General features: G+C 53.2%; 1 protein-coding gene across 1 annotated transcript in view; it reads right to left on the reverse strand.

Moving 5' to 3' along the window:
- LOC135174179 (zinc finger and SCAN domain-containing protein 2-like) overlaps positions 1 to 10,180 on the reverse strand; it is a 42,211-nt gene extending 32,031 nt beyond the window's left edge. The window contains exons 1-2 of the mRNA XM_064141408.1: positions 9,881 to 10,180; positions 554 to 1,081 (exon numbers count right to left, since the gene is read on the reverse strand). Of these exons, the coding sequence (XP_063997478.1) occupies positions 554 to 1,081; positions 9,881 to 10,180 (828 nt within the window). The remainder of the gene's footprint in view (positions 1 to 553; positions 1,082 to 9,880) is intronic.
- Between the last annotated feature and the right edge of the window lie 2,552 nt (positions 10,181 to 12,732).

Here is a 12,732-nt window from a genome sequence, read left to right on the forward strand (position 1 = left end):
CCACAGGGCGCCTGCAGCTGCCCCGAGCAGCGACAGCGAGCGGCAGAGCGGCACCAGGAGCCCCCCACACGCCCACCCCTCACCGGCCCCACCCGCGCCCACACAGCCGCACACAGCCCTCCCACGGCACCGCACACCCCCACCCTGCACACCTCTGCCGGCCCCACCCGCACCCCACCCGCACAGCTCCCACACCGCCCCCAGCGCCACACACCCACACAGCTCCCCACGGCCTGCCCGCGGCCCCACGCAGCTCCCCACACTCACACCCCCCACACCCGCACACAGCCTCTCACAGCCCCAGCGCTGCCCACTCCCACCCTCACGCCCCTCACCCACACCACAGCCGCACACAGCCTGCCCCACACCCACCCACTGCTGCCGCACAAACCTGCACCCACCCAGCGCACCCACACGCACCCCACGCACCCTCCGCACCCCAACCCCACGCACCTGGCCCCGGAGCCCCACACGCCCCTCCCGGACCCAGCACACGACCCTCGGCCCCCGGGGGCTCCGCTCCCCCTCAGCCCCACCGCTGCCCTCTCCCCACCTGGCACACGCGGGGGGCGCAGAGCGGAGGCCGAGGCAGAGCTCCGCGCACAGGACGGTGCCGAGCGCCGGCCCCGGCAGGCTCCTGCCGGCCTGGGGAGCTCAGAGCCTGCGGCGCAGATCTCTGCTCTGCCGCTGCCGCAGCCACGTGCGCCAGGGGCGGGAGCGGAGCGCGGGCCGGAGCGGAAGTCCCGCCCCCAGCCGGGCAGCCGCAGCCAATCAGCGCCGCCCAGAGCGCGGCAGCTCCGCCCCCGAGGCACAACGAGGCACTGCCACTGCCGCCCGCGGCCGCCATCTTTGCCGGCAGCAGCTGCTGACCGCGGCAGCAGTGCCGGAGCTGCTGGCGCCCAGCGGCAGCTGCGGGTCGGGAGCTGCGGCGGGGCGGGAGGGGGCTGAGGGGGCCGCGGAGCGCTGGGGGCGGCGGCAGCGGAGCGGGGAAGGGCCTGGGCGGGCCCCGGGGCGTGCTGAGAGCCGGGGTCGGGGAGCTGCTGGCCCCGGGGCTGCGCGGGGCATGCCGGGAGGGGGAGTCCTGAGCCAGCGCAGAGCAGTCTGGGGGCGGGGGCGGGGCAGGGGCGGGGCAGGGCAGGGGCAGGGGCAGGGGCAGGGCAGGGGCAGGGCAGGGGCAGGGCAGGGGCAGGGGCAGGGCAGGGCAGGGGCAGGGCAGGGGCAGGGCAGGGGCAGGGCAGGGGCAGGGCAGGGGCAGGGCAGGGCAGGGTCAGGGCAGGTCAGGGGCAGGGCAGGGCAGGGGCAGGGGCAGGGGCAGGGCAGGGCAGGGCAGGGGAAGGTCTCCACAGCTCCTGAAGATCTTTCCCAAGCCAGGTCTGAGAAGCTCTTCAGAGGCTTTCAGGAGGTTGGAAGAGATTTTGATGATTTTTTCCAGGCTCATCTGCAGAGTTGAGACTCCAAACTCTCATTCAAGTCTCTGCAGAACTCCTACAAAGAGGTTTTAAAGCCTCTTCAGGAGCTTTTAGGCAACCCTGGGAGATGTGAAAAGATTTCAGTGAGGTTTTAGATGTCCTGAAGGGTTCCAAAGAGATGCTGATGGGAGAAAGAAAGTTCCTATCTCAGGCAGCAGAGAGTGGACCTGGGGCTGGAAGAGGAAGCTTGAGGAGGGGTCTGGAGGCCCCCAGGCCACTGTGCAGCTGCAGGCACACAAATATTTCCCTGAGCCATGCCCCAGGAATGCATCATAGGCAGCAGGAAGAATTGCCTTAGGCAGGGGTGACTTGGTGCCAGCTCCTGGATAAATCCCTGTGGGAGCTTTTTGTCAGGGCTGAGGGACTCTGAGAGTGATCTCCCACCCGGCCCAGAGCAGAGCCAATGGAAATGCTGCTCCTGGAGCACAGCAGCAGAAGTGCTTTGGTTCTGCCATCTCCCCTTGCCCTTGTCCTGGGCCCTGAAGCAGCCCAGGGTCAGGCAGGCATGGACTGGGAAAGACAGAGGCAGAGCACTGAGAGGTCTCCTGGGTGTGCTGGGCCCTCCCTTTCCAGCCTTGCACTGCTCTCCTGTGGCTTGGGAGTTTGTCACCTCCTGCCAGCACACTACACCTGTGCTACTTAGGACAGGGAATGAGGTGATCTGATCTCCACACACTGTCAGCTCTCCAGGTGTGCTAGTGTGAAGCAGGGTAGAATGTTTTGGTGACAAAAAGTGGATTATAGGCTGTGAAAGAAAAAAACCAATGATGAAGTCTACTTCCCCTCAGAGTCTTGCTGAAGAAGAAAGTAAACATTAGATAACACTCTCACCATTTTTGTCACTCTCGCTCTGGCTGCTGACTGAGCTGCATCTCCCTAACCTCACATGCCACTCACCTTTGCTTCTTAACCTCTTGGCTGAACGTCTCTTCTTCCTTAGGACTGGGGTAAGGTTGAGAGGGGCAGGGGGAAGGTGCAGGGGTGGCTGAGAGCCCCTCCTGGGGACTCAGGTTTCTGAGAGGGGAGGTGTGTTGCTGTATTACTTTTACCTTGTATATTTCTGTCTATAACTGTATAGACTGTAAATATCTGCTTGTATATTGTGCTGCTGTAAATAAATAGCTTCATTTATATTCCCAGAGTCCAGCTGAGTCTAGTTGGGTACTTCTAAAATGTGGGGGGGCAGGTAACACCCAAACCATCACACCAGGGCACAGTGACCATCTCTGACCTCATCCTTCCAGGTGCAGACTGTGCAGCCAGAGGCCATTTCTATCAATCTCCACTTCTTTCTTCATTCAGATTCCTCTCACCTCTGTTGCTGCTTTGAGCTGCAGGAAGCAGAAGCTGAGCTGGCTTTGAGCAGCCTCCCTGTGCCCTGAGCCACCTCTGGCTTTGTGTTTCTCGTCTGCCTGCCTAAAGCATTGCTGCTCAGATCATGCCTTGGAGAGAGGCAACCTGCTGAAAAACCGCCTGTGCTGAGCAAATGACTCCATGGGGCTTGGATTGCTGAGGGAACTTTCTCAGCCTTTGGTGTGGCTGTATGCAGCCATTTCTGTAAGGAGAGCAGGAGGGAGCTGGTGCCATGTAGCTGTGTGCTCCAACTGTGTTGCATAAACCTGTTAACTGCCACAGGAGATGTGCTCAAGGCCCTCGCAGATCAGTGTGATCAAAGGCAATGCCACAGGGACTCCAGATGATTCAATGTGAATTATGCCAGAGACTCTTTATTGATTGTTCTGACTCCCACGGTATAGTCTGTGAGCACACAGCAAGGCAGTGCTCCTCATCCATTGCAGGGTTCTTGCAAAAGGTAGCAGCGCAATGCCTTAAACCTTGCTAACAGAAACAGCAGTTCTCCATCTTTGCCAGTGAGCAGGTGAGTCCCCAATAACAGAGGTCCAAGTGGTACAGTCGCCCATTCATTAGAATTGCTGGAAGCCTGTGAAATACCTGAATTCCTTAAGCGTGACCAAAGCCTGTGCACACAACCACAGCTCTGCACAGCATCCGAGTAAGACTTCTGCTCACTGCCAAAACACAGACCGAGCATGACAAGCTGATATCCACCAAACGAACCCAAGCACGTTCGTTCCCTAGGCTAACAAATCTTTTGGCCTTCTCTAGGCTGAACTTCTCACTGTGATGTAACCAGAGAATATTCAAATTTTTCTTCTCTTTCTTTCCTCCACCCCCACCTTTTTTTTTTTTTTTTTTTTTTTTTGTGAATGCAATGGTGTGAAATTAGCATAAGCAGGTGCTAAGTGCAATAACTGAGCATATAACTTGCAGAATGTCCTGGAGTCCTGTGTACCCCAAAACTCCTCTCCCTCCGTGGTTTGAATGGGAGAGGAAAAGGCGGAAAAAACCCTTTTTCCCCCCGTCCTGCCCTGCAGGCATGAAAGGGGGTATGAGGGGTGCCCATGCAGATGCCCATGCTGGAATCGAGCTGGTGATTGGTTGCGGTCTTCACACCTAGGAAGTGGTAACTCAACTCTTTATCTACGAAGGGGTAGATATTGGGGTACTTCCCACCTTGGGGTCCCCACCTTAGAGTTCTCCCCAGCTTAGATAGTTCCTGCAGAAAGAGTCCCCTGGCACCCCAAAGGACAAGCTCCTGAGGGACAGGACTGTCCCTGCTTTGGATTGCTTCCCACCATAAGCACCCCCTTTATGCAGGCTTGATAGGCCTTAATGAGCCTCAGATGTCTTTTGAAAGAGAGCGAGGGGACAAGCATATGGAGTGCCCTTTCTCTTCAACAACCTGACTCACCTATGAGTAAACGTGGCTCAGCCTGATGGATAGTGGGAATGCTATGTTTAGTAGCTTAGCCTTTTCCATCTCCTGACTTCTGAAACAGACAAATTTATGAATGGTATTTTTCTATGTATTCCTGACTTGGCCACGTTAATTTCCTGCCTCCACAACATTAATGGCGCAGCTTAAGCAGGGTAGTTTAATAGTAGAATTTCTTCACAATAAAGGATGCCTGATCACAGGACCTGATTTAATTTGGGCTCAGCAAAATTGGAACCCCCAGAGAAAATCTTAGAGAAATTAGCTGAGAATTCTGACCCTGTGATACTGAGTCTGCAACAGAATTTCACACTATTGTTTTGGGTTCAGTGGTGACCCAGGCTCAGGTTGAATTCAAAAATCATGAGAAAAGAATTCAGGCCTTGGAAAAGGATTTATTAGAGGAAAAGGCAAGACCCAGGATATTTAGGAAAATACGCTGGCACAAACTAAGAGCCTTGCAGAGGCACTAAGAAGCCAGGCCAAAGAAAGACTCGTGATCTCTTCAGATGCCTGTTCATCAAACCCCCTCTCTGCATGTGAACTGAGCGATGTGCAACTGCGGGAACTGGGGAGAAAAGCAGAGAATGTCCCCAGGGACAATGTGGGGCAAGGGAATCCTCCAAAATCAGGCAGAAGAGACATTGCCACTCAGAGAATTCTGCTGTGTCTGTCCCTGTGCAGCAAAAAGCTACAAAGTCGCGCAGAAAGCCCAGGTCCCAACCAGACTCCCCTGTAACTATCGAGGAAGAGAGCTCTGGTGAGGAGGACGCCATGAGACACAAAAGCCTCCTGCCTGTCACAACGACACAGATCTCAGACATTAAAGGCAGAAAACGTGGCACTGTCACCACCACTGTTAAAAAGCAATACAGAGACATGCAGCTCAGTGACTTGCAGATCAAATATGCGAGAGAGCCAGGTGACTCAGTGGCAGAAAACGTCTACAGGGTCTCTTGAGCTGGCAGGGACAAAGTCCTCTTAGACTCTGAGGAAGCAGCTGGAGACTGGGGGGATGATGTGTTCCTGACGTGCAAACCCGAGGGGACGCACAGCCTCACTGCCCAGATAGCTCACTGGGGAAGCAGCTTTCAGCCAGCTTACAGGGGGGAGCCAATGGAACTAAGAGTTACCAGCTCCTCTGACCTGATCACAGCTCTCCGCAGACTCGCCTGTGTGCAGGCAATATAGGATAAGGGAAAATATAACTGCCCCTTAAATGCTCCCTTAGATCCAGAGCAGTTACACCCTATTGTGCAGGGATTGCCAGCGAGCCTGCAAGTCTGAGCAGTGAAAAATACAGAGACAATTCAAAGGGCGATCGCAGAAAATGCAGAGGAAGAGGCACAAGAACCTGTGATGACTTGGGCTGAACTTCTGACAGACTTAAATGCTCATGGGCTCCAGTTTGGGTTTGGTTCTCCCAAAGACAGAAAGTCAGGGGAGAGACGATCTGGTGCTTCTCCCACAGGAAAATCCAGGACCATGCTCAGACAGGTCCAGTCAGTAAAGGACTACTCCAGGGGGACAGATCCTGCAAACTTCTCCCCAGGAGATGTACAGGAAGGGACCTGGGCGATTTGAGATCCAGACAGCTGAACTCTCTGACAGATGCTACAGACAAGCCCTATCTCTAGGACTATCCAAAATCATCTTGAAAGAGTTTAGGCAGCTGAAAGATTTAGTACAATGCATTCAAAATCTGGCTGATAAGCCCAGAGACAGCCATGACAAGCCCAGGTCCAGTGCCTTGCCCAGTGGTGGCTCTCGTAGCGAACGGTGCAGGCACAGTAGCAGCAGCCCCCCTGTGATTGTTTCCTTGGTGTCCCTGGGCAGGGAGGTTAACTCTTCCTTACCTTCCCGACAGGAGACAAAAAAATGAACAAGACGGTGGCTGCGTCAGGCCTCTGTCACTGCTTTGTTAATGTCTGCCAATGGTCTGCCAATGATCACAGTATCACACTGTAACAGCATCACCAGGGTTGGAAGATTCCTCACAGATCATCAAGTCCAACCCTTTACCACAGAGCTCAAGGCCAGACCATGGCACCAAGTGTCACATCCAATCTTGCCTTGAACAGCTCCAGCGATGGCGACTCCACCACCTCCCTGGGCAGCCCATTCCAGTGTCCAATGACTCTCTCAGGGAAGAACTTTCTCCTCACCTCCAGCCTAAATTTCCCCTGGCGCAGCCTGAGGCTGTGTCCTCTTGTTCTGGTGCTGGCCACCTGAGAGAAGAGAGCAACATCCTCCTGGCCACAACCACCCTTCAGGTAGTTGTAGACAGCAATAAGGTCACCCCTGGGCCTCCTCTTCTCCAGGCTAACCAATCCCAGCTCCCTCAGCCTCTCCTCGTAGGGCTGTGCTCAAGGCCTCTCCCCAGCCTCGTCGCCCTTCTCTGGACATGCTCAAGCATCTCAATGTCCCTCCTAAACTGGGGGGCCCAGAACTGAACACAGTGCTCAAGGTGTGGTCTAACCAGTGCAGAGTACAGGGGCAGAATGACCTCCCTGCTCCTGCTGGCCACACCATTCCTGACACAGGCCAGGATGCCACTGGCTCTCTTGGCCACCTGGGCACACTGCTGGCTCATGTTCAGGCAGGTATCAATCAGCACCCCCAGATCCCTCTCTGTCTGGCTGCTCTCAGCCACTCCGACCCCAGCCTGTATCTCTGCATGGGGTTGCTGTGGCCAAAGTGCAGCAACCTGCACTTGGAGCTATTGAACCCCATCCCCTTGGACTCTGCCCATCTGTGCAGGCGGTCAAGGTCCCGCTGCAGAGCCCTTCTGTCCTCCAACCCAGCCACATCTGCCCCCAGCTTGGTGTCATCTGCAAACATGCTGATGACTGACTCAATGCCCTCATCCAGATCATCTATGAAGATGTTAAAGAGGATGGGGCCCAGTACTGATCCCTGAGGGACACCACTAGTGACAGCTGCCAGCTGGATGTGGCACCATTCACCACCACTCTCTGGGTTCGGCCCTCCAGCCAGTTCCTAACCCAGCACAGAGTGTTGCCATCCAAGCTGCGGGCTGACAGCTTAGCCAGCAGTCTGCTGTGGAGGACAGTGTCAAAGGCCTTGCTGAAGTCCAGACAGACCACATCCACAGGCCTCCCCACATCCACCAAGCGGGTCACCTGATCATGGAAGGAGATCAGGTTGGAGAGGCAGAATCTGCCCTTCCTAAATCCATGTTGGCTGGACCTGAGCCCTTGGCCATCCCTCAGGTGCGCAGTTATCGCCCCCAAGAGAACCTGCTCCATCAGTTTCCCTGGCACTGAGGTCAGGCTGACAGGTCTGTAGTTCCCAGGTTCCTCCATCCCACCCTTCTTGTGGATGGGGACCACGTTGGCAGTTTCCAGTCTCCTGGGACCTCTCCGGTGAGCCAGGACTGCTGGAAAATGATGGAGAGCAGCTTGGCCAGCTCAGCTGCCAGCTCTCTCAGCACCCTGGAATGGATCCCATCTGGTCCCATGGACTTGTGGGTGTCCAGATGGCTCAGCAGGTCCTGAACTAATTCCTCATGAATTTCCAGGGGAACACACCGCTCCCTGACCCCATCCCCCAGTTCAAGAGGCCACTTGCCTCCTCCTCCCTCCTTACTGTTGAAAACTGAGGCAAAGAAGGCATTCAGGACCTCAGCCTTTTCTTCGTCATCAGTTATAGTGTTCCCCTCCTGGTCCAGTAAGCAGTGGAGGCTCTTCTTGCCCTTCTTTTTAGTATTAGTACATTTATAAAAGTGTTTTTTATTATCTTTCACGGAAGTGGCAGCCTAAGTTCTAGCTGGGCCTTAGCCTCTCTAATTTTTCTCCTGCATAATCTGGCTACCTCCTTAAACAGGTCAGGAGAAGCCTTCCCCTCCTTCCAGAGGTGACACACCCTCTTTTTTTCCCCCAATTCCTTCAGGAGCTGTTTGCTCATCCAGGCTGGTCGCCTTCCCTGCCGGCTCATCTTGCGGCACATGGGAACTGCCAGCTCCTGTGCCTTCAAGAGCTCCTGTTTAAAGTAGGTCCAACCATCCTGGACCCCTTTGTTCCCAAGGACTGCTGCCCAGGGGACTTCGCAAATAAGTTTCTTGAGCAAACTGAAGTTTGCCCTCCGGAAGTCCAAGGTGAGGGTTCTGTTATAGTTCCTCCCTATCTCCCTGCATATTGAAAACTCCACTATCTCATGGTCACTACACCCCAGCCTCCCACTGCCACATCTCCTACCAGCCCTTCTCTGTTGGAGAGCAGCAGGTCAAGCTGAGCTTGACCCCTAGTAGGCTCGCTTAACAGCTCGGTCATGAAGCTGTCCTCCATGCACTCTAGAAATCTCCTGGACTGCCTCCTCTCTGCTGAATTAAGTTCCCAGCAGATATCTGGCAGGTTAAAGTCACCCACAAGGACAAGATCTAAAGATCTTGAGACAGCCTCCAGCTGTTTGTAAAATATCTCATCTGTTTCCTCATCCTGGTTGGGTGGTCTATAACAGACTCCAACCAGGATGTCAGATTTGTTTGTCCTCCCTCTGATTTTAACCCACAAGCTCTCAACCCCTTCGTCCCTCACCTCAAGCTCAGTGGCATGAAGTGGCTCTCTAATATATAGGGCCACCCCTCCTCCTCTTCTCCCTTGCCTATCTCTTCTGAAGAGGCTGTATCCCCCCAGTATAGCACTCCAACCATGCCTGTCATCCCACCAAGTTTCTGAAATGGCAACTATATCATAGCCACTCTGGTGGACCAGGACTTGCAGTTCCTCCTGCTTGTTACCCAAGCTGTGTGCATTGGTGTAGATGCACTTCAGCTGGGCTCTGGGTTCCTCAATTGTCCCTAGTTTCCTTCCCACTCTCTCCTTCTCAGAGAGAGTAATTGCCTCACCCACCCCCTTCAGACCTAGTTTAAAGCCTGCCTAATGAGCCCTGCCAACTCCAGTGCCAGGACTCTCCTGCCCCTCTTAGATAACTGAACCCCGTCATGATCAAGTAGGTCCGGCACAGTAAAAGTTCCCCCGTGGTCAAAGAACCCAAAGTGCCGCCACTGACACCATCCCTTGAGCCAGCTGTTGATGTCATAGGTTCTGCTGTTCCTCTCTGTGAACTCCCTTACCACAGAGGGAACTGAGCAGAACACCACCTGTGCTCCTGCCCCATCTATCAATTTCCCCAGGGCCTTAAATTCCTTTTTAATTGCCCTGGTGCCCTTCTTCTCAATCTCATCCCTGCCAGCCTGTATTACCAGCAAGGGGTAATAATCAGAGGGGTGGATTAGGTTTGGGTGTCTTCTGGAGATGTCCCTAACCTGGGCACCAGGAAGGGAGCAGACCTCCCTGTGAGATAGGTTGGGACAACAAATTGGTCCCTCTGTCCCCCTCAAGACGGAGTCCCCAACAACTATGACCCTTCTCTTTTTCTTGGTTTTTGTGGAGCTGGTCACCACAGTTGGTGGGGACTGCTCCATCCTAGGCATCATCCCAGTTGGATGCTCCTCAGCACTCTCATCCTCCCTGCTCTCTGCATGCAGGGCCTCATACTTCTTGTGCAAGGGCAGTGGAAGACGAGGAGAGGTCCGAGGTGAACTTCCCTTACTACCCCTGACAGGGATCTGTATCCATCCCTCCCTGTTTACAGGGGCAGTTCCCTTATCAGGGGCGATCTGCAGTGCCTGCTCCCACAGATCCAGCTCCCTTTCGTTCTCCCTTATCGACCTAAGCCTGGATACTTCGTCCTTCAGCTCAGCCACCTCATCTTTCAATTCTGCAACCAAGGTGAAAAGGAAGTTCACCTGCTCACACCTGGTGCAATTGTTCTCCCCTTCTCCTTCTACAGCAAGTGAGAGGCTCCAGCACTCCCTGCAGCCAGTAGCCAGGACTCCTATGTGTTGGTGGGTCGAGTCTGTCTGGGTGCACACGCTTTTCCTGCCTTTCATTGTGCGAGTGACAGGCACAGTGCACAGTGATATTAACAGTCAGAAACAGGAGAGAGAAAAAAAAAAAAAAAAAAAAGAAAAAAAAAGCAATCTCCCAGCTGTGGGAGGCTCTGCAGCCAAAACGGTGGCATGCGCGGCACCCAGCAGGGATTTAAACTTCCCACGGCTGACGTCATGAGCCCTCGTCACAGCCCCGCTCAATCCCATGAGACAACAGCCCTGCTGTCCCCCCTGCCTATCTGAAGGTCCCCTGGAACCGCGGAGCAGCAGAACAGAGCAGAAAGTCCGAGCTCAGCAGCAGTGCCCACAGTGCTCTCTCGATCGGCTCTGCAGCCAAAATGGCTGAGCCTTTTATCTTAATCCTAACTGGACCCAACAGAACTGCTGTGAAATTGCTAATTGACACAGGTGCTCAAATTAGTGTCCTAAATTCAGCCCTGGCAAAGAGCCTGGGGATACAGCCACCCCATAACAGGACAAAAATACAAGGTGTTACAGGGCCACCTGGTATCTGCTATCGAGCTAAAACAAGGGTATGGCTCCCAGGGGGCAAACGCAGCACCTTGGTGGAAGGTGCCTTAAGCCCCTACCCAGGGAATATATTGGGGTTTGCTGTGCTTGCTGGCAAAAGATGGCATCTTCCAAATGGGCTTCAGCTCCTATGGGGTGGAGTCAAGGAGGGTGAGAACAGCCAATGTAAACACCCTGCAGTTGGCAAGGCATCTCGGAGGTGATCGCCACCTTGGAGAGGAGACAGATAATCTGTGGGACTCACTCTCCATACAATTCCCCGGTCTGGCCAGTTAATAAAATGGATGGATGCTGGAGGCTTACTATAGATTGCAGGAAGCTGAATGCTAACACCCCTCCCCTCGCAGCTGCTGTGCCTTGCCTAGCCTCAGTGGTCACAGCCATTCAGGCTGCATCCCCCTCATGGATGTCCGCCCTGGGCATTCGGGATATGTTCTTCATGATCCCACTGAGGGAGGAGGATAAGCCTCAGTTTGCTTTTACCTGGCAGGGGATTCAGTACACCTTTAATCGATTACCCCAGGGGTACAACCACTCTCCTGCAACCACCCACAATGCACTGGCAGCGCTTCTGGACACCATCAAGGTCCCAGAAGGCATTGCCATTTATCAATATATAGATGTGCTAGTTTGAAGCAAGCTGGAATGTTTTGGTAGAAGAACTAGATAACGGGCAGTGAAATGAAAACAATTGATGTCAACTTCTCTCATAGTCTCGCTGAGAACTCTGGGAAGAAGAAAGACTTTTTCTCCATTTTGTCTCTCTCTCTCTTGCTTTTGCCTTAGACCTGGTCACATCTCATTAACCCTGCTCCTACTAACCCTGCTCCCTACCCTCTTGGCTGCACCTCTCTTCTTCCTGAGAACTGGGGTAAGGTTGAGAGGGCCGGGGGGAGGTGTTGGGGTGGTTTGAGAGCCCCTCCTGGGGACTCAGGTTTCTGGGAGGGGAGTTGTGCTTTTGTATTGTTTATCCTTTGTATATTTCTGTATATAATTGTATATAACTGTATATATTGTAAATAGCTGCTTGTAAATTCTGCTAGCTGTAAATAAATTGCTTCATCTATATTCCCAGGGTCCGTCTGAGTTAGCTGGGGCAAATACAAAGTGTGGGGGGGCGGGGTAACCCCCAAGCCATCACATTTTTAATTGGCTTTCCCAACGTGGGGCTAGATATTTCAGTGAGTGGAAATTAGCTCTGGGAATTAAGATGAAGCTAATCAAGCAGCTATTGTACTTGGTGGGGATTGCTGTGTGGCCTGTTTTCTGTTTTTTTGTGTACAACTGGATCAAAGATCAAATTGGTTATTTCTTGCTTCATGTAGTTTTTAAGAAGGCTAAAGTTAAGCTTTCAAACATGTTCTGGAGCTGGGGTGATTTTATTCTTGGTTATGCTGGTTTTAGTGTCACTGAGAATATTACTAGTGATATTACAAGAGTTTTTGTCAATAATGTTACAATCAATTGAGAATCTGCTTTATCTACTGCTCTCATGAGGGTCATCCAGCCCCAAACTGAAATGCCAAGTCCATGCAAGGATTTTTACAGAAAAGAGATTGTGACGGGATTGGTGTGCAGTAATCTGGCTCTTATGATTTTAATATTCATATTAATTTTGGCATTATTTGTGAAAAATTCAAAACCAGTTTCTGTAAGAGCTAGGAAAAATTCTGTGTCTCAGAAGCAGTCTCTTTCACAGCAAAACAAGGGAACACAGTTATCGGCTTCCCCCTTGCCAGCCTCTGCCCCTCCTTCTCCAAGTGCTGGGAACACAGCCAGTGTTCCTGCCACTAACATAAACAATGATAAAGATAACAAAAACAAAAACAATGGGCAGAGTTCAGCAGGAGCCTCAGGAGGACAGGCAGGTACCCAAAATCAGAATGTTCCCAGCAAAAATGATAACACCTCAGGGTTGGCAGGCATCCTAGGAGGACAGGCAAATAATCCCACTAATGCTAATGCTAATGCTGGTAACACTAGCCCAGTCAGTCCAAATCCTAATGATACCAGCTCAGCCA

The sequence above is a fragment of the Pogoniulus pusillus genome, unplaced genomic scaffold (genome assembly GCF_015220805.1).
Source record: "Pogoniulus pusillus isolate bPogPus1 unplaced genomic scaffold, bPogPus1.pri scaffold_50_arrow_ctg1, whole genome shotgun sequence".
NCBI classification, from domain to species: Eukaryota; Metazoa; Chordata; class Aves; order Piciformes; family Lybiidae; genus Pogoniulus; species Pogoniulus pusillus.